This window comes from Maylandia zebra, linkage group LG7, assembly GCF_041146795.1.
Source record: "Maylandia zebra isolate NMK-2024a linkage group LG7, Mzebra_GT3a, whole genome shotgun sequence".
Classification (NCBI taxonomy): Eukaryota; Metazoa; Chordata; class Actinopteri; order Cichliformes; family Cichlidae; genus Maylandia; species Maylandia zebra.
In genome coordinates this window covers 53559584-53581095 of record NC_135173.1, presented here as the reverse complement: position 1 = coordinate 53581095, position 21512 = coordinate 53559584, and the positions used below count along the sequence as shown (strand labels likewise).

The 21512-nt window shown below is 41.4% G+C and overlaps 2 protein-coding genes across 2 annotated transcripts; both read left to right on the top strand.

The window, feature by feature from the left end:
• Positions 1 to 2445: 2445 nt before the first annotated feature.
• Positions 2446 to 18691, top strand: ppp1r26 (protein phosphatase 1, regulatory subunit 26). The gene is made up of 5 exons (XM_004549842.3): positions 2446 to 2803; positions 12266 to 15606; positions 17704 to 17818; positions 17939 to 18024; positions 18128 to 18691. Exons 2-5 carry the CDS (start codon positions 12335 to 12337, stop codon positions 18183 to 18185), a joined length of 3531 nt encoding a protein of 1176 aa, XP_004549899.3. The 5' UTR covers positions 2446 to 2803; positions 12266 to 12334; the 3' UTR covers positions 18186 to 18691.
• Positions 18681 to 21261, top strand: mrps2 (mitochondrial ribosomal protein S2). Its single transcript, XM_076886668.1, has 4 exons — positions 18681 to 18835; positions 19113 to 19229; positions 19341 to 19461; positions 20208 to 21261. The coding sequence occupies exons 1-4, from the start codon at positions 18811 to 18813 to the stop codon at positions 20752 to 20754; spliced, it is 810 nt and encodes a 269-aa protein (XP_076742783.1). The 5' UTR covers positions 18681 to 18810; the 3' UTR covers positions 20755 to 21261.
• Positions 21262 to 21512: the final 251 nt, after the last annotated feature.

Below are 21512 nucleotides of genomic sequence, written 5' to 3'. Positions count from 1 at the left end.
GCAGTCACAGTCAGAGATTTTACATTTTCAAACCTGACTGAATTAACATGAAAATGCGTCTTCCGGTGAGATGTACTGACTCATATCTAATGGCAGCAAATGTTCAAGTGCAGTACCTGCACCTTTCAAAGGCCTTTTTTTCATCAGTGCTCATTTATATTGAGGAGTTTAGCTGAATGGGGAGAGAAGAAGAGTAAGAAAAGAACTCAACCAATTTTCCATTAGTATTATGGGAACAATAGTAAAGCTTATCCTGACTATCTGTACTCACTCAGTTGTAGCCTCAGTTTGTTCTGATCACCTAATAAGATCTCTAAAAGATGGTGGCAGCATTTTCCATGTCTCCCTCTACCTGAGGTTAGATTGTTGATACATCCAGCTTCACCTGCCTTGATGAAAAATCCATTAAGTGACCACAGATTAGAGTTGACCTTAAAGGCTTTTCATGGCCTCTCTTCTGCTATATACAGTACCTGAGCCTATACAAAGGCTGAGTCCTGAGGCTAGAGCCTAAAACCGAAAAGTAACAGAGAATTTCCTGCCAGAGCCCTGGAGCTATGGAATAAACTGCCTCAGGAAATGGGGCCAGTGACATCTTTTACATCTCTTTTTAAGATTTTTTTTTTTTTTTGAGAACCCCTACTGATTTTATCCCACTGCTTTTATTTCTTGTACCACCACTGTACCACCCTCTTTTATTTGGTATTTTAGTTGGGTTTGCGATCTATTATTAAAATAACTTGAATACAGATACATTTAAAATGTAAAACACATTAAATACACTATGTTTTGTGTGTAGCTTTCAGTGCAAAACAGAATGAATTCTGTATTCATCATAAAACTCAACTACCAGTGTTTATGTTAATTAAAACATCCACTTTTAAGACTTTTGGTGTAACAGCACCTCTGTCATTTTGACCTATTTAGACATATTTTTCCATATCTTCAGGAAAACTGATTTTAAAGTTTTAAAAAGTGAGTGGCAGAGAGTAATAAAAACTTGGTCCCAGCCAAAAGCCAAGACACAAGATGAGGATCGGGTGGAAAGTTCAGAGAAAGCAAACAATGATAGATGGTAAAAAGCTCAATTCTTTCTTGGAAGAGTCTAGTAAAATGCCAAAGGGGAAATATTTTGAAATAATTTCTTACTCTGTGGAATATTAATACATAGGAAAGTGTATTTTCAACATTACGTGTTGCAGGAAGGGATATGCATTACATTACACTGTTTATATATATATATATATATATATATATATATATATATTACAGTGTCATGGCAAGCAAACCTGAAGAATGCTAACCAAATGAACTCCTAAAAGACAGATACCTGGAAATTTTCACCAGTGTGTATACCTAAAAAGTGGTATAGAATTACAGGATCATTAATAATATGAATGAAAGGCATGACGTAACCAACAGCTTGGAGAAAACATTAGTAAATACAATGTAAAAACTGTAAAGGCATCTGCATCTAAAGTGAGAAGAGTTATAGCACTATTGTTAACATTTATTGTAGTCTTATTATCTTTAGGTTTTGGGCTTGAAATGGTCTTGGCAAACAAAATACATTGCGCTTACTTGCAGAGGGCAAATGCCCAGAAGCTGTGATTGATTAACTTTAAAAGCGAAGGGTTTTTGTTTGTTTGTTTGTTTTTTTCCACCCTTGAATGAGAACTGGAATTAAATCTAAGCTATAACAATCTAAAATTAAAGAACATTAGCACGCCTGTAATGACATGGTGTAAACTTTCTACTATGTGGGCCCCTAAGGAAGTGATGATTAGGATTTTGTAATTGTGCAACCTTTCTGGAAATCTAAGCACTCTAAAGGAGGTTTAAGTGTTGTAGAGTCAGCTTGGCAGAAGCTGAGCACCAGTAGTTGTGCTTTCCTCCCATTCTTCCTTCGGTGTTCCTTCTGAAAGAGGAAAGGGGGCTTTGTGAGCTGTAAAAAAAAAAAAAAGTCTAAATCACAACGTGACTTTTTGACAGAAAACCTTTTGATCGGTGTTTAGAGAGGTATCCATTCCTATTTTGCTTGTTTGTATAGGGATCCCTGTATAAACGTGCCTTTTAAAGTAATTTTAAATCTCCCCTGGTAAATTCAAGATCAGAGCTCCACTGAGTTAGTCCCACAGCTATGCATGCTAGTTTATGTTCACTTGACTCTTCAAAAGATCAAGAAATAATAATAATACTAATAAAAGACGTATGCATTTCCACCATTATATGTAATTTTCATGTAAAAAGTAAATATAGTGTAATACAAATATTACAGTTTTTTTAAGTGTAAAATATGAATTACGTGTCAAGTAAAACAAACACATGCCACTAAAAACTGCATTATACCACCCTGAGAACTAGAGTCGATATCAGTGTGGAGCATAGACTGGGAGTTGTTTGAGGAGATAAAACTTTGGAGGCGTATTAATCCTCTGTCATGCTCTAGATTTTCTTTAGGGTTCCTGGCGGCAAAGTGTTTAACTTTATAAATGCGCCATCGTTATATTAGACGTACCGATTGTTTTTGCAGTGTAATATACATAAAATGTAAGCGCAAACATTTTCCGGGAGAAAAGCCGATACCCTATTTGAATGGATCCATGCTTGGTTGGACTCCGGTTTAAGGAAGCTTGTCCGCCCGGCAGTCGGAGCGGAGGGGCACTCGACGGCGAGAAGCTTCAGGCGCGGTGTTAGCTGCTGACGGACACCGAAATAGCTTCGCGACGGCTTTCCGAGCATCTTAAACCAGCGCAGCAATGTGCATATTGTCGCCGTAACTCTCGTTCTGTGTCATATTCAGGTGAGTAAAACTTGAAAATTGCCTTCTTTGTGGCTCAATTTGTGTGAAGATAGCCCAGGCTAGGAGTGTACGCTGTGGCTCAGTACAAAGGCTTTCTTTGCCGGAGAAAATGCCGGGGCTGCAGCAGCCGGGAGGCCCGCTTGTGTCTTTCAAGTCACCGACTAGCCCTGCTTAACTCTCCCAATGTTTCACATCGCTTCCTCCATTTCTCGGCCAAACGACGCGTTTCTGCTCAGTCTAAACGCATTTAGTGGCATTACTTACGTTCTAGCGGGTTGTGGACCGAGTGCTGTGGGTTTTGACAACCGTGGCCGGTGCGAAGAAACATGGTTGCTCTGCGGAGTCTCCTAACGATGCAAGCCGGGCAGCTGTGCACTCCGCGCCGCTATAGGGTTACGGGGACAGCCGGGGTTGGTCTGCTGAAACCAGGAAACCGTCCCGTAGCGAAAATACTGACAACGGCACGTTTACTTATGAAACACGGAAAATGTTGTTCGTGAATTGTTGGTATGTCTGGCGAAAGTTTCTTTGTATACATAATACATGAAACAAAGTTGGCGTAAGACTCCGGTATGAGGCGTATTTGGCTCGGTTTATAGGCTTTTTTTTCGCGTCTTTATTGACCCATTCTGGTTACGTAGTGTTACTTGTACTTTCTACCGGGTTCAGCGAGTTAAACGCAGTAATCGGGATGGTTACGAGTTTAGCCTCGTAGCTGGGCTATAGGGGGGCTGGCTGTGCACCCCTGTAGGCTGCAGACTGAGCTGGAAGGGCGGATTTCCAATTTGTGCAAGCAGGCTAGGCTCGGGCTCCGCGACTCATCCAGCAGGTTGATGCCCGAAGGCTACTTGATGGTGACGGGACCCTGCAACGTTTATCTCTAGTTTTAGCCTAGTTTATCCCTCCATATATAGAAGGGCCAAGGTCCCATCCTATAACTGTGGAACCTGACACTTGTCCGGACAGCCACTGTTTATTAGTGTGTCAGTTTTAATATTCTGTCCTCTCAAATGTGTTTGCATTTTTAACAGAATGCAAACAACCTGTAATGTCTTTAAGTAACATATCAAAAACGTCATAACTTTATTGTAACTACACCTGTACTACACTTATGATAGGTCCAGATCAGATACCGCCCTATCAGAGCAAAGGAGTTTCCTAAGATACCTTGTTTAATTAGAAAGGTGCATTTCTAATGCACTAAGTACACACCAGAAAAACTCAACAGCTGACTTCTTGGAGGGACCTTTAGTGCACTCCAGCCTAAACCAGATAAAATAACACTCACCTGTCACTCGAAACAGGCACAACCCTAACTTTAAGCCTTAATATCAATGAGTGTTTCTAAAAATGTGCATGCCAGAGATGCGGCATGAAGAGTGGTGAAAGACTGCTATACTGATCAAAGTCATAAAGATGTTTATTTCTGCTGTAAAGCTGTGCATTCTACAAAAATTGACTCGCTTTTGGAGCGAGCCTCAAGTGGCCATTCCAGAAACTGCAGTTTAGTGCACTTCCATAGCCATTTGAGAACAAAAGTCAGCTACACCGGCCTGTTTCCTGTTTTTAGGACACATTTTTTCTAAAATGGAAAAATTTTAGAAAGGCAAATTTATCGCTAACAACTGAGATATCTTTGATGTGACAAGAACCAGCATCTAGGTAATTCCTGGTAAAACAAGAAAATGGAAAAAGGATCCCACATCAAAAGTGGTGAGAACTCCTACTTTAATAAGCACATAGGGTCTTTGATCTAATGGAAATATTTCTGTAAAGTAACTAGTAGCATAGTGTTGCAGTATTTTTGCAATGTATTGATACAGGGACACCAAATATCCATCCATGCATTCTCTTCAGCTTATCCTGGGTGTTGGGGGTAGAGCTGGGCGATAGAACGATAACGATATGTATTGCGATATAACTTTTACTCGATAGAGAAATTAAGCTATCGCGATAGACCTCGCCGCTCTTGTCCTCTTAAAAAAAAAAAAAAAAAAAAAAGGTCAGCCAATCCAAATTAAGTAGCGCAGAGCCGAACCAATCACAGCCGCAGCGTCACGTCGCGTGACTTGTTACGTACAGCACAAGTGCCAAGCCGCACGTGTGTTTGTTTGGGAAGCAGCCAGCGGGTAATGGAGCCAGCGCGTAATGGAGGAAATGAGTGTGCCGACTAGAAAAATCAACCGAGCGTGACCGAAGAGAAAACAGATGATGGTTCCAACGCCGGAGAGATTGTCGAACGGAAGAGCCATAGAAGTTCCGTAGTGTGAAGGTATTTCGGCTATTTCAAGTCTGACAAAAAACAGAGTAGCGTGCACTGTAAATTGTGCCGAAAGCAAGTCTGGAAATACAATAAACTGGTGCATGCGTCACACTGTGCGCCGCGTTATTGTTTCGGTGAAATGAATTTCTACAATACTGTTACTGTTAATTCTACTCTCTGCAGTGTTTAAATGCTTACATATACACACAGTTACTGTCCCTCCACACATACGACTCGGTTCTGCTTCTATGCCCCAGCTTTGTTTACTTTTTCCCACCGAGGCTTCTAGACTTCTGATTGGCCAACATTTCTGCACGGTTAGGAATCTAGCGCCACCTGCTGCTTTGGCATGTTCATAGCAGCGTTTTCCTTCATTTCTGCCTTTACGTGTGGATGGGATTATTTTTTAAAACGAAAACGGAAAATCTCCGTTTTCAAAAATACCCGTGTACGTGTGGACGTAGCCTCAGTCTCTGACTGGAAGCGCTAATTCGTCATTCGGCTTTTGTCAGACTAAAGTAACTGTTAAAACTGTTTGAAAAGCTCAGCTATACAACAAGGAGAGATTGAGAATTTCCTTTTAGTTCTCAGTTTATTTGATATTGACAAAAGTTAGTCAGTTTTGTCTGTTCTTCTGTAAAACAAACTAAGATTTATTTTTAGAATTAATATTTTGTTTCTAAGTGGAATTGACAATTTAGTCTGTTTCGTTTGTTCTATTTTGAAACTTAAACGCTTTAGCGGCTGCCTTTTGTGTAGTTTGCAATATTTGCCTTTATTTATCTGAAAAAGTCTCATGTTCCTTAAGTACATCTACCCTGTTGAACTTATTATGGGAAATAAATATTTAAAAACAAGCTGCTGATTATTTCACATTTTACTTGTGAGCAACGACACATTTAAATCTTACAAATATAGTTATTTGGCTTATATCGTGATAGATATCGTTATCGCCTGAAATGAAAAAAACATATCGTGATATGAAAAAATCTCATATCGCCCAGCTCTAATCACAATATGTTTTTTTCATTTCAGGCGATAACGATATCTATCACGATATAAGCCAAATAACTATATTTGTAAGATTTAAATGTGTCGTTGCTCACAAGTAAAATGTGAAATAATCAGCAGCTTGTTTTTAAATATTTATTTCCCATAATAATAGAATAGAATAGAATTCAACTTTATTGTCATTGCACATGCACAGGTACAGGGCAACGAAATGCAGTTTGCATCCATCCAGAAGTGCTTTAGTGATATAGATATATTACAATATATATTAGCAATAATATAGATATGTGAGTATATTACAGAAATGGGTCTATTATGGTATGTTATAATGTACACGGTATGAAGTATGTTGTGAATATTCTATAACTATAAGTATGTACAGGCTGTAGTGAGTACAAGCTATGTACAGGATATGAATATAAATATGAAAAACTATACAGAATATGAAATAAATAACTTTACAGAATCTGGGATATACAGCTATACAGAAATGGGAACTATGCAAGTTGTAAACAGTTGTAGGATTAAAAATTATCGAATGTACAGAATGATTATTTACACAGAGCTATACAGTAGTGCAGTTAAGATAAGTGAGGGTGTAGATAGTTTCTACAGAGGCTATATAAAGTGCTAGTGGTTGTGAGTGGTGGTTCACTCCATGTTATTATTATGTGTTTGAGGGTACAGTTGTCCATTGTGGGTGTGTGTATGTTCAGTCCATGAGTTTAACGTGGGTCAGATGTCAGGAGGCAGAGTTCAGGAGTCTGACAGCTGTGGGGAAGAAGCTGTTCCGGTACCTGGTGGTCTTAGTCCGGAGGCTCCTGTGGCGCCTCCCAGAGGGCAGGAGGGTGAAGAGTCCATGTGATGGGTGACTGGGGTCTTTGATGATTTTCCCAGCCCTTTTCAGACACCGCTTCCTGTAGATGTCTTTTATGGCAGGAAGTGGTGCTCCGGCGATGCGCTGGGCAGTTTTCACGACCCTCTGCAACGCCTTCCGGTCCGAGGCAGAGCAGTTCCCGTACCAGACTGTTATACAGTTGGTCAGGATGCTCTCGATGGTGCAGCGATAGAAGTTCACCAGGATGTCTGAGGACAGGTGGTTCTTCCTCAGAGTCCTCAAGAAGAAGAGGCGCTGGTGAGCCTTCTTGACCAGCTTGGAGCAGTTTGTCGTCCAGGTGAGATCCTCGGAGATGTGGACTCCCAGGAACTTGAAGCTGCTCACACGCTTCACAGCCGTCCCCTTAATGTGGATGGGTGGATGTGGGTCAGCATTCCTCCTGTAGTCCACGATGAGCTCCTTGGTCTTCTCGGTGTTAAGCAGCAGGTTGTTTCTGTCGCACCACTCAGCCAGACGATCCACCTCCTCCCTGTAGGCGGCCTCATCGTTGTCACTGATGAGGCCAATCACCGTGGTGTCATCTGCAAACTTAATGATGGTGTTGGAACCATCAGCAGGTCTGCAGTCGTGGGTGAAGAGGGAGTAGAGGAAAGGGCTCATCACACAGCCTTGTGGTACACCGGTGTTCATTGTGATGGTAGATGAGCAGCGGTTATCCAGCCGGACATGTTGGGGGCGGTTGGTCAGGAAGTCTAGTAACCATTTGCAGATGAGGGAACTGATACCCAGGTCTGTCAGTTTCCTGATGAGTTGTGAGGGGTGGATTGTATTGAACGCTGAACTGAAGTCTATAAACAGCATTCTGGCGTAGGTGTTGTTGTCCAGGTGTGAGAGGACAGAGTGCATTGCGATGGAGACTGCATCCTCTGTGCTCCTGTTCCGGCGGTATGCGAATTGGTGGGGGTCCAGGGTGGGGGGGAGACAGGATTTGAAGTGTGCTAGGACCAGTCGCTCTAAGCACTTAGTGATGATGGGGGTGAGTGCTACTGGGCGGTAATCATTGAGGCAAGATGGGTTGGAGTTTTTGGGTATCGGGACGATGGAGGTGGATTTGAAGCAGGCCGGTACCACAGCGTGGGCCAAGGACAGATTGAATATGTCTGTGAGCACTCCTGCAAGCTCCCCAGAACACGCTCTGAGAACACGCCCGGGGATGCCATCAGGGCCTGCAGCCTTGTGGACATTGATCCTGCTCAGCACCGCTCCTACATCGGTGGGGGAGAGAGTCATAGGTTGGTGGTCTGGCGTCATGTCTGCTTTGGTTGTGGTTGTGGGGTTCCCTCGCTCAAAACGAGCATAAAAGTTGTTGAGCTCGTTGAGGAAGGAGACATCAGAGGATGCGGGGGAGGGTTTGGTGGTCCTGTAGTCTGTGATGGTCTGGAGTCCTTGCCACATGCGTCGGGGGTTGGAGTTGGAGAAGTGTTCTTCTACCTTCTTTTTGTAATGGTGTTTGGCTTTTTTGATGCCCTTCTTTAGATTAGCCCTGGCTGTACTGTAGGCGTGTGCATCTCCTGACCTAAAGGCAGTGTTGCGGGCCTTCAGGAGGAGACGAACATCCCGGTTCATCCAAGGCTTCTGGTTGGGGTACATGGTGATCCGTTTCTGGGTGGTGACACTGTCTGTGGTTTTGGAGATGTAATCCAGTACAGATGAGGCGTACTGGTCCAGGTCTGTGTGGGTGAACATATTCCAGTCTGTGTTTTTAAATCTGTCCTGGAGCACTGCGTCTGTCCCCTCTGGCCACACTTTAATTGTCCTCACAGCAGGTTTCACACGTTGGATGAGTGGTGAATACCGAGGTGTGAGGAACAGGGAGAGATGGTCCGATTGTCCAATGTGGGGGAGGGGTGTTGCTTTGTAGGCTCCAGCCAGGTTGGAATACACATGGTCTAAAGTCTTGTCTCCTCTGGTGTGGCAGGAGACATGTTGGTGGAATCTGGGGAGGACTGTCTTTAAGTTGGTGTGGTTGAAGTCGCCAGCAACAATAAAAGCAGCCTCGGGGTGTTTATTCTGGTGTTTGTTAATGGCTGCAGAAAGTTCTTTCATGGCCAACCTAGCATTAGCGTCGGGGGGTATATACACGGCAGTGAGTATGATCGAAGTGAATTCTCTGGGGAGATAATAAGGTCTGCATTTGACCATTAAAAACTCCGCATTAGGTGAGCAGTGACTCTCAGTAGTAGTGGAGTTCATGCACCAAGCATTGTTAATATAAATGCACAAACCTCCACCTCTGGTCTTGCCGGAGTCATCTGCTAGCCTGTCGGCTCGGTGTGTGTGGCGTCCTAAGTTCAACAGGGTAGATGTACTTAAGGAACACGAGACTTTTTCAGATAAATAAAGGCAAATATTGCAAACTACACAAAAGGCAGCCACTAAAGCGTTTAAGTTTCAAAATAGAACAAACGAAACAGACTAAATTGTCAATTCCACTTAGAAACAAAATATTAATTCTAAAAATAAATCTTAGTTTGTTTTACAGAAGAACAGACAAAACTGACTAACTTTTGTCAATATCAAATAAACTGAGAACTAAAAGGAAATTCTCAATCTCTCCTTGTTGTATAGCTGAGCTTTTCAAACAGTTTTAACAGTTACTTTAGTCTGACAAAAGCCGAATGACGAATTAGCGCTTCCAGTCAGAGACTGAGGCTACGTCCACACGTACACGGGTATTTTTGAAAACGGAGATTTTCCGTTTTCGTTTTAAAAAATAATCCCATCCACACGTAAAGGCAGAAATGAAGGAAAACGCTGCTATGAACATGCCAAAGCAGCAGGTGGCGCTAGATTCCTAACCGTGCAGAAATGTTGGCCAATCAGAAGTCTAGAAGCCTCGGTGGGAAAAAGTAAACAAAGCTGGGGCATAGAAGCAGAACAGAGTCGTACGTGTGGAGGGACAGTAACTGTGTGTATATGTAAGCATTTAAACACTCCAGAGAGTAGAATTAACAGTAACAGTATTGTAGAAATTCATTTCACCGAAACAATAACGTGGCGCACAGTGTGACGCATGCACCAGTTTATTGTATTTCCAGACTTGCTTTCGGCACAATTTACAGTGCACGCTACTCTGTTTTTTGTCAGACTTGAAATAGCCGAAATACCTTCACACTACGGAACTTCTATGGCTCTTCCGTTCGACAATCTCTCCGGCGTTGGAACCATCATCGGTTTTCTCTTCGGTCACGCTCGGTTGATTTTTCTAGTCGGCACACTCATTTCCTCCATTACGCGCTGGCTGCTTCCCAAACAAACACACGTGCGGCTTGGCACTTGTGCTGTACGTAGCAAGTCACGCGACGTGACGCTGCGGCTGTGATTGGTTCAGCTCTGCGCTACTTAATTTGGATTGGCTGACCTTTTTTTTTTTTTAAGAGGACAAGAGCGGCGAGGTCTATCGCGATAGCTTAATTTCTCTATCGAGTAAAAGTTATATCGCGATACATATCGTTATCGTTCTATCGCCCAGCTCTAATCGTGATATGAAAAAATCTCATATCGCCCAGCTCTAGTTGGGGGGTTTATTAAATAAATTAAAATACAATGATGACAAGATGACTCGTCTCATGCACCACCATCCTGAGACAACGTTAGCCTAGCAAACTTGTATTAAATTGGATCAACCAAACAACCATCCAACACACTGGTCTTGACAAGTATTCTTTACATTGCAAATGTACAAAAAATGACACAAGTAGGGAAAAAAATATACCGCGTCCATTATTGAATGGAAAATAAATTAGAAAGTATTTTTCATGCTGTTAATTTGAGGAAATGAATTCAGTAATTGGGAGCCACAGAAGTATTAAAACACAGCTGCCAACATTTCACTTACATTCTGGATGTGCCTTGATTAAATGGTGGCCTCTGGATTGTTATCAAATCTTTGCAGCCTGTTTTATATTGAACTTTTTTTTTTTAATATTCTGGTTTGTGGGGGGGGCGGCGGGGGTGTTAATTGTTAAAATAGATGAGCATGCCACTCGGGTTGGTGTAAGATTGGATCGATTACAATTGGTTGTTTTTCTGTCCGGCAACTGATGATGCTCTAGGCATTTTAGAAGGCTGCGCAGTGGCTTAATGTGTCAGCTGTAGACTCAGTTTTGTTGGGGTCTTTTTGTTTGCTTTTAAAGTGCTTTGCCGTTGATGGGTAGACTTAATTATTTTCAGAAACCTTCGAGCTATGATGTGTGGTACCAGACTTGAAGGAGAAAAAGTGGTCTGTAAAATCTCTGTGCTTAAAGTGACGGAATAGTAATTTTTGCTTTGTCCACCAAACAGCTTTAATGCCTGAATTATCAAAAAAATAACAAAAAGCAGAAAAAATGCACATTTAAAATAGATCAAATGGTTTTTCAGCTCAATGTCTATTAGCTGATTACTACTACTCGGGGTAAGGGGAAAGAAATCAGTATGGCATGATATTGCTTGTTTCGTGTGGCTGTGATGTATTTTTACAGGCTCACCTGAAAAACCTTCCAACACACTTATTTGACAAAGTTGCCTCCTATTCAGAGCAGGCTGATAGCTCAGTGACACAGTGAAAACAGGACAGCAACCTCCTTCCATAAACAAAAAAAGAAAATAAATTTTAAATGAATTTTTCATATAGTGCAACCGATTTCAACATGGGGTTTCTAAATGGTTTGCCAGAGATTGAGGGTGTTGCACACTCATGACCACTTTTGATTGCAAGACCATTGCACAGATTGCCTGATAGTAGGCAACCGTTCTACAAAAAGTTCCAGTCTAATCACTCTCAGATAAATTGTCAAAATTGTTGCAAATAATTGCTTTCCAAATAATGAATGCAGGCAGATTGTCATCATGTTGCCATCAGCCTACATGAGTCTTAAATGATAACAATTCAAGTGGACTTGACTCAACTGGCCACTGGTTGTTCTAAGTGTTCATTTGGACCCAGTTAAAGTGTAATACCAACAGCAGAGTGGGCCATAAAACAACAACCAATCACAGAAGACCCTTCAGATGATCTGGCCTACTATCGGATTAATCCCATCATGAGCAGTTTGGCATTTTTCTTGGCATGCTCTCATGGTTCAGCCACGCTTAAGTAATCTGAGGCTATCTGTGTGTATGTATTAAAGCTACAATAAATCATGACAGCAATATTGGGCATGAAGGACCTGATTTTCAGCTCTTACAGACTGTAAAATTTGAGTAACAGCAGTTTGGTTGGATGAAGTCTAATTGTAGTTTTAATAATCATCACTTTAGTGACATTTTTTCTTTCTGTGTTTTTTTTCTTTTCTTTTCTTCATTACAGAGTGAAAAATGTAACTGAACGGAGTCCGCTGCGCTCCAGTGGTCGAGGACCTCACCCTACTTCACTAGAATGTACTTGATGAATGTACCTCCTGTCGCAGTGACGCAAACAGAATGGAGAACATGTGGCCCGCCTGGAGGCTATAGCCCTCCAGTTTGCTTCAATGACTCTGACACAGAGTTGTCCACAAGAGGCACACCTATCTCAGACAAGGTCCAGATGATCATAGAGAGTCTTAGAAGCACCCAGTCCTCACTCGAGATGGGCGACGAGATCGAGGGTAATGTGCTATCAGGACAGGAGGGTCATCCCCAAGTCTGCAAGGTTGCAGCAGGTTCTTATGTGGGAGTCAAGTCCAAAACTAAAAGCCCCAGTGAAAACCCACATGTTGACATTTCCTCGCCAAACATCCGTGAAAGCAGTGACTCGGATAGCGACGATTCTGTGGACAGAGGAATCGAGGAGGCAATACTGGAATACCTGAAAGAAAAGGATGATCACAAACGCAAAGCAGAACCGTGCTCGACTTTTCTCCCATCATCTAAAATTCAGAGAAGAAACCCATCCATTCCCGAGGTGTCCAAACAGCACAGCAACAGCGATGCATTCTTGATTGCGGGTAGCAATTTTTCAAAAAGCCTCAAAGTCGAGACCCCAGCAGTACCCACTGTCATACCTATAAAAAAGTGTATTAAAAACAAGGCATCTCTAAATGAAAATATAGTTAAGAACTTCGATTTGAATAAAAGCACAAACAAAAGTTTGGAGTGTTCAAAAGAGCAAGCAAGAAATCCCTCTAAACCAGTGAGTCTCATCAACAAAACTGTCAGTTACCCCGTCACGGCTAAGGTGGAAGACTCGAATGATTCCAGTAGCGACGACGGCATCGAGGAGGCCATTCAGAGATATCAGCTGGAGAAAAAGGAGCAGCAGAACACAGCAGAAGCTTTCGATCCACGTGCATTCAAAGAGGAGTCTGACTCGAGTAGCGATGACGGGATTGAAGAAGCGATTCGCTGCTACCAGCTTGAACAACTCAAGGAGAAGAGCGTCCTGACGCCATCGCTGCACAAGCAGAAACCTTTCAGTAAGTCGATAATACACAATGTTGCAAGTACAAGCGCAGAGAATATCAAAAGACAGAAGCTGAGGAAAAAGATGAGCACGACAGAAAAAGAAGTGAAATCTTTCCAGCCTACTCCATCTGTTTCTATACCCAAACCTACACTTTCAGACAGCTTGAAATGTAAAGAAAATGTATTTTTGTCATATAAAGTAGAGAGTTTGAAGGAGCAGGCAACCCCTGCCCCTCCAAAGGCCAATACAACTGCAGAGCTCATGTGTGCTGAGGCAATACTGGACATTTCAAAGACTGTCATGCCTGGGCCCTTCCATCATAGCGTTGGCCTTAGTGGTTGTGTCACCACTGAATCTTCCTTCCAGTCTTCTCTTCCTGAAAACTGCCCCTGTGAAGAAAGCAATGACAGCTCCATTGATAGTGAAGATGGGATTGAGCAAGAAATCAGGAAATTTCTCGAGCAGAAGGCCCAAGTGCACAAACAGGCACCCAGCTCTGCTGTGACTCAAGACGCTCAGGGTACAAATGAAATGGAGAAGGTAAAAGCAAATGAACCACAGATCGAAAAGAAACCATCGAAACTGTCTTTAAAGCAACGAAGAAAACACAAAGAGAAAAAGATTTGTGTTTCCACCATGGCAGGGGCAGAGGACAGCGTTAAAGAAACCGCCTCTAAGCCTTTACCTGACCATACAAAAGAATCAAAGCTCTTGGCATTGCCCCAGAGAAGTCAAACACACCCTGCCACTGGATTACACAAGTCAGACCAAAGTGGAGACAAAAGCAGCTCTCTTGACAGCGATGAGGACCTAGACACGGCGATAAAAGACCTTCTGAAAACGAAAAAGAAATCAAAGAAAAAGATGAGAGACTTAAAGCGGAAATCAAGGAAGTGCCTCAAAGACGAAGACCCGCTGTTAGGAAATGCATTTCAGACCAAAAAGTTACACATTGACTTTCTTTCCAAGTGTAGTGATTTGAAAAAGGTGCAGAAAAGTAAGAATGACAAGAAAGACAAGCCTGGGCTGGGGAAAAAGAGCATTTCACAACATAAGCAAGTTTATAAAGGTAAGAATCACGAGCTGCATGAAGGTGAAACGGAGATCCTGAAGGGAGCTGAGCATCCAGGCATCCAGTTTGTGCACACTGCGGAAGCCGCACCTCAGATTAAGGAAGACAGCAGCTCAGTAGACAGCGATGACAGTATTGAGCAAGAGATCCGAAGATTTCTGGCTGAAAAGGCCAAGGTTTCTACCGCAGACAAAATTAAAGATGGAAATATAGCCAGGAATGGTACTGTCACTATTTGTAGCTCATTTCAAGATAAAGACATTAAACAGGAAAATCAGCTGGCTGAGATTCCAACGAAAAGTATCAGTCCTCTCTCTGAAAAGTCTCATATTAGTAGTCCAGCTCATAATAGACTTCAGACACCACAGACTGTTTTTCCAGACATCTCTGCGGTCGGTGCACAATCACATCCCTCAGCCGGATCCTGCAGTCCCAGTCTTTTGGAACCAGCAGATGGGGCAGGGGCAGCTAGAACTGAGGAAAGGAGACCGTATATTGATAAAGGTGATGTCCACAACGCCACCTCACAGACGAAGAGGGCTCGACCAATTTTGAGTCCTAGCGTCGCTCATTCTCGCTCAGAGGCAATCAAATGGCGCCAGAGCCTCGGACTACCTACTCACGACGCGAGGACTCTCAGTCGGACTCCGTTCCACATCACCTCATCTGAAATCAGCGAGGGTGGCTCGGTAACACATCAGAGTGGAGGAATGGCCCACAAATTACAGACCCCTGTTACTGTTTGGTCCTCTGCAAGGACCAGTAAATCACCATTCCCCTGTTCTAAAGACACTGCTGGAAATACTACATTCACATCTCCTGTTTTGAATTTTTTTTCTGCTGCCAGACAGCATCCGAGGATGTCCTTTACACGGGATCTACCTGCCGGCCAGAGGTCCCAGTGCTCCATCGAAGGGGAGAAGGAGAGTACGGTGCATATGCCCAAGGACAAGAGTGTGTTTGTGGAACTGGAAGCTAATAGGACAAATCACGTCCAGGTTCAATGCAGGGAAAGAAGCGAGGTTAAGGAGAGAGCAAACTTACTAAGGGAGAAGAAGAGCGAAGGCGAGGGTATGAAGATAGATAATAAAGAAGTGCATCTAGGAAGAAAAGAGGAAGAGTTTATAGATGAGACAGATTGTGAATCAGGCCAGAAGAGAAATCCAGAAAAGAAGCAGGGCTTTTCCACATTGTAAGTATTTTTCTTTGACCACTATAAACCATAGTGTCATCATTTTCTGATTTCTCTAATGGTGTCCTGTCAAATATTATAGATTCTGATCGAGCTCATTGATTTATAAGGGAATGTTTATTGATTTTTTTTTTTTTTATCATAAAACTGACTTTTTTTTATGTATTTTTACAATTTCACAGTTGTGGAACCACAATGAAAACTTTATATGTGCTCATAAGTTATCTGTTGTTGATCGTTTGAAAAGCAATACAGTGACACTTTCGTGCAGAAACGAATGAGCGGTAGAAAATTACATGTTCCTAAATATTTTTGCTAAAAAACAAAAAAGAAGACGTGACAAGGAAAAGAAGTCTCAGTTTGGCAGAATAACGATTTAGGTTTGAGTCCAAAATGTTTAAATTTAGGTTGCATCTTTTCCCATCTTCCAGTAGGAAACCCAGAGCCCTGAATAGTTACATTAGTTACCTTATTAAGACTTTAAAAGTAATTTCCAACATCAAATTTAGGGATGGACCATTGAATAAGCCAGTACAAATCAAATGACACAGATGGCATTGGTCAGTGGTTATTGTTTGTGTCTCATCAGGTTTGTATAAACTGTTTAAAAAATATATATATAACCTGGACATTGGCTAGAATTTTTTTAAACAGTGGTCCTGGTATTGGTTTGAAATCTCACTGTGCATTCTTATTTATTGTAGTAGGTTTCCATCACTGCCTAGATTATGGTTTTCATTTATTTTACATGTGCAGGAAATCAAAATGGCACAAAGTTAAACGTCTGGGTGCTAAAGCTGCAGTGGTTAGGGTGAAAACATAAGTGAGAGAAAACCCCAAAACAATCATTTTTTCGAGCAAAAATGCCAAAACTTCCTAAAATAGGGTTATTTGCTGCATTTCATTTCTTTGTGTGTTAGGTAAGTGGGGTTTTTTCCTCTTCAATGTCAAATAGAATCACTTTACCTGAGCTGAGCAGTCAGTACTGAAAATAAGTTTTAGTTGTAGCCCCAAACAATATTTTTAACATGAAATTAAGGGCATAATTGTGTATCTAATGTAAAAAAAAAAAAAAAAGACCAATCAGATTTCAATACTGTTTAAACAAACCTTAAAATATATTTAGACTAAAATACAAAGTAAGTGAACTTTTTGGTTTATTATTCCTCTGAATTTTCTCATCTGTGTCTGCAATGACACAATTTACTTTGTCCAGCATGTGCTGCACTCTGCACAGTGTATATCATTAGATCTTTTGACACTTTCACAACCTTTTCACTCAAGTGCAGCAAGTGTTTTTATACTGTCAGCACCATCTTGAAAAGTCTCCTTCCTTTCTTTTTTCCTTCTCACATTTGTCTTATTCTTTTAATCCCTTACCTCAGACTAATTCTGTGCACTCTGAATGATGATCATTTCAGTCAGTTTCTACTTTTTAAGTATAAAGCAGAAACAGCCACTATGTTTCAATTATTACTTTGACTCTTGTGAGCCACTTTTTTTGGGTAGGGGGTTGTTTTATTTTTAAGATAAATATCATGGGTACAGGAACCAAGTTACCACCAACCTTTTGCTTTTCACACACAGCGCTCTTCTTGTCTTTGTCTGTTCTATAATTGATTTTCATGAAAGAAAATTTAAAGCCGAGTTGCTGGTGATAGATCTTCTAGTAGTCTCGGATAAAGTCTTGCTCCAGATTCCATAAGTACCACATTTCCCCCTCGCTGTCTTGCTAAAGTTGATATTTTGTGTGGCTTGTTTTTGGTTTTTTTTTTTGTCATGTTAAAGTTTTCCTGGATTTCCTGTTTGAAAAAGGCTATTTATTTTTCTTTATGAAATAAAAAAGGCATTACTGAACATGCTGTGCATATCCAGTTTTTCTGTAAATATTTTGTAAGAAGTGTTTTTTTTCTTCTTCTTCTTTCTTTTACTCTTTCTGATGACAGAAATGTTTGCCGTGTCTTTTAAGTGCATCTGTGTAATAAAGATTGGAATCTGAGCAACAGTGGGCCTCTTGACTTAAATTTTATAATTTACAGAATTATTAAAGATTACTGCAGGAGTAGTCTGATGCATATCCTACTCTGCCTTTACCAGGTCTTTATCCAGTGCCATTGATCCCGGCATTACCTTCAGGCCTTGCATAGCTCTTACCTCAGAGGAGAGAGGCAGCATGTTCAACAGGAGATACTTGGCTGAAAAGTGCAAGAAGGTACAATTATGTGGAAACACGACAGCGTTTGTTTGTCAGTTACAAACATCATGATTTCAGTTCTTTATAAAAAACAGTTCAAATCCACAGTGTGAAGTGTGTATTATGCAATGCTTGCAGGAGAAAACTTCCCTCATTAACTCTTCTGTGCACGGCAAGGCTGTGCAGCACGTCAAAAGGAAACTTCAGTTTGTTCCAGTAAGCGGGTATGTGATCGCACCCAAATGGTTTTGTCTCAACAGTGAACGATCAAACGCAAAGAAAACTCATCTGCAACTTGAGTTTCCTTGTTTGTTTGGTTTTTTGCAGGAAACTGGACGCGCTCAGCAAGCTCAGCATACACAGTGAGATAAAAGCTGGCTTTTAAAGATGCACCTGGAAGATGCTGCCTGCTGTTAGCGCGTGTATGGATTGTTGAAAAACTATTATGGACCCAAGTGTTTATGTATTACAGTTGTTGTTGTTTTTTAAAGTATTTAGTAAGTATGTAAAGTTTTGGTAAGTTCTATAACAGTACTAAGGGCATTAAATTTTAATTTTGGATTAAATATGGATCCTGAACTCAGGGATACCTTGAGTATTTCAGCATTTATCTTAGCTGAATTCTTCTATTTTTTCTCGAATGCACAGTAAATTTGATTTGGGGTTATATTGTTTGAGGTACCATATATTTGTTCTTATCCTCATGATGCCACTGTTGTTTTTTGTTAGAAGTGGCGTCTATATTTACAAACATTTGTTTTATATTAACAGTTTTTCTTCTTACAACAAGCATTGGCTTATGTTCTTGAATACGTTTCATAGCTAAATGACACAAGAACGGTACTGCCTGTGACGCTCCAACTCTTTCAATAAAGTTGAGCCGAGAAAAGGTGGGTTAATGGGTATTGTAGTTTTTACACAAGCACATCACGACAAGCTTCTACTTTGCGGCATTCTGTGAACTACAGTTGCGCAGTCGCAGTTTGCTGACCTTCCATGGTTCTGCAAGCATGGCTGTCCGGGCACTTACGAGAGGTAACTGAAAACCGTTTACAGTTTTTTATTTAGAAAATAGTTCAAGGAAGATATTCAGAAGATTTAGAGCCAATCCAACATTTTACCTTGTGTTTATTTCTGCGTTTAGTTTTGAGTTTCGTGTACGCTACGCTACAGTTTAGCATGTTAGCCCACAGCTAAATGCTGTATTACAATTAATGGCAATAATTGAACGCCTGCGCTAGGTTATTGGCAAGCATTATTCGCTTCATGATAGTTAACTACCGATGTTTTAACTTTTTTTTTCCATATTTAGGCCTTTTAGGGTTCCGATACTCACGGGCTGCCACCGTAGCATCCCCCTGTGGTGGACATCACTATGTGACAGCACCGTCTGCGAAGCCACCTCAACCCCAGGCTGGCGATGTTACAGGTGAGCTAAATAACGCAAGGGCGTCAACACTTGGTTTTTGTTTTTTTTCAAGAATTTTATTTATGTTACTACTTGTCATTTGTTGTTGTTGTTGTTTTTCCTTATTAACAGAAAAAATATTAAACCAGCCCCTCGAGAAAGCAGACTTTTTTCGTGTGGCTGAGCTTTTCTCCTTGAAAGACTTATTCGACGCCAGAGTGCATCTTGGTCACAAAAAAGGTTGCAGGCACAGGTTGGTGTGATATTTATCTCAGCGTTTTAGTGCGCTGCACCCCCGTATATTTACAAATTGTTTGTAGTCTGTAATTAAATAAGCTGGAGACACTTGTCTTTCTTTGTGGGTCAAGGCTTTATAACTTCTACCTTAGTGTTTGGGGGGGGGGGTCGGGGTCCTGTGGGGTTTAGGTATTCCCAACATGTGAAACTAATCTCACATGATAGAGGCGTGTTCAGTCACTACTTGGCACATGTTAGATTTTAGACCTTCTGTCTATTGCTTAGTCTGTCTGCATATTATGCAATGGCTGAATAAAGTATAACTTTTTTTATCTTGAACAGTGTCATTTGCCCAGAACTCCTAGTGGTAGTCTCCTGTGGATAAAAAGTGGGGAGTTATTAATAATAATAAAAAATGCCATAAATCTTCATGCTTTAAACCCCTCTTTATTAAATTGGAAGTTTCTGTTTGGTAACACTTCTGGTTATTAATGGTAACAGCAAGCATAAATACCACAGGTCCTAGAACCTTGAAGGAAGAGATACAAACTTGTTGTTTTAATACAGATGGCATTTCTTTTAACTATTCCATAACTAACCTATTGTCATTAAATGCTTCTAACAGAAAGCTCCAGCAGCAGGAAATGTTTTGGTTACTTGGTCGATCATTTCATCAGGAATGTAGCTATTAGAGCTATGTTATTTTATTCAGCAGTAGTGATTCAAGTGACATTTTTCTGAATTATAATTCCGTGTTTCTAGGCTCATGGAGCCGTATCTCTACGGCTGTCGTTTGGATCATGACATTATCAATCTGGACCAGACTATGGAGCACCTTCAGCTAGCCCTCAACTTCACCGCCCACATAGCGTATCGCGGTGGCATCATCCTGTTTGTCAGCAGGCGGCGTCAGTTTGGCCATCTGGTAGAGACCACGGCCAAAGATTGTGGAGAGTATGCGCACACGCGGTACTGGCAGGGCGGCCTCCTCACCAACGCCAACATCCAGTACGGCCCAGGAGTCCGCCTACCGGATCTCATCATATTCCTTTCAACTCTCAACAACGTCTTTCAGCAGCACGTGGGCATCAGAGACGCAGCCAAGATGAACATTCCCACAGTGGGTGTGGTGGACTCAAACTGCAACCCCAGCCTGGTGACGTACCCCGTGCCCGGGAACGACGACACTCCAGCTGCCGTCGAGCTCTATTGTCGTTTGTTTAAGATGACCATCAACCGTGCCAAAGACAGAAGGAAACAGATGGAGCTCATTCATGGTCTGTCAGCGCCCACCTCGCAGATCTCATGATATTAATACTTAAATTTAAACAAAAAAACAAGAGACGTTGAAAAGCCTACATTCTTTAATCTGAAGCTCATCAACTGTGTAGTGTATCCTGTTTTATGTTGATACACTACAAATTTGAAATAAATTTTGGCTTCCTCCTTCCATTACACATCTGCACTTGGAAAACATCTGGTTTAACAGTCAGTAAAATATGGCTCAAAGTTAACATTGGTGCAAATTTATGTGAATATCACAGCTGTAAATCGCTGAAATAACAAAGTGGTGATCCATTGTTGAAATCCTGGCGTGGGAGAGTGATGATCATTTGCAGTTGCAGACTGAAAGAAAAGTATCTGAGTCATTTTCACAACTGTATTTGCTCTCTTGCGGTCTATGTAAGTGTTTAGGCCATGAAATGTGTTTCTGTAAACAAAAATACCTCTGCAGAAAGTCAGCCAAGTGATGCAGAACATAAGCAACCTATGAACTACACATGAACATTAATTAAAAGCAGTTTCTGAAAGTGTACACTGAAGTAATGCCTGTTCATCTAGTTAGGAATGAAACAAGCAGGATTAATACATATATACATACACTAGAGGGATGCAGCATCATTTAAAGAAGAGTATACATGGATATTGAATGAACTAATCTGAAGCCTTGAGTCTTTAATGTGTAGCTCATCAGCTGTATAGTGTATCCTATTTCATGTGACGTTTGCGGCAGTTGGTTAAGTTTAGTTTCTCCCAGCTTCCGTAGTTGTATCCTGTAGCGACCTT

What these genes read in the sequence shown, in the direction of transcription:
- ppp1r26 (XM_004549842.3), top strand. Translation starts at nt 12,335, where the DNA reads ATGTACTTGATGAATGTACCTCCTGTCGCAGTGACGCAAACAGAATGG. An exon ending in AAGCAGGGCTTTTCCACATT is followed by an intron (nt 15,607 to 17,703) that starts GTAAGTATTTTT and finishes TGCCTTTACCAG; the next exon opens with GTCTTTATCCAGTGCCATTG. An exon ending in CAGTTTGTTCCAGTAAGCGG is followed by an intron (nt 18,025 to 18,127) that starts GTATGTGATCGC and finishes GGTTTTTTGCAG; the next exon opens with GAAACTGGACGCGCTCAGCA.
- mrps2 (XM_076886668.1), top strand. Translation starts at nt 18,811, where the DNA reads ATGGCTGTCCGGGCACTTACGAGAG. An exon ending in TGTCCGGGCACTTACGAGAG is followed by an intron (nt 18,836 to 19,112) that starts GTAACTGAAAAC and finishes TTCCATATTTAG; the next exon opens with GCCTTTTAGGGTTCCGATAC. An exon ending in AAAAAAGGTTGCAGGCACAG is followed by an intron (nt 19,462 to 20,207) that starts GTTGGTGTGATA and finishes CCGTGTTTCTAG; the next exon opens with GCTCATGGAGCCGTATCTCT.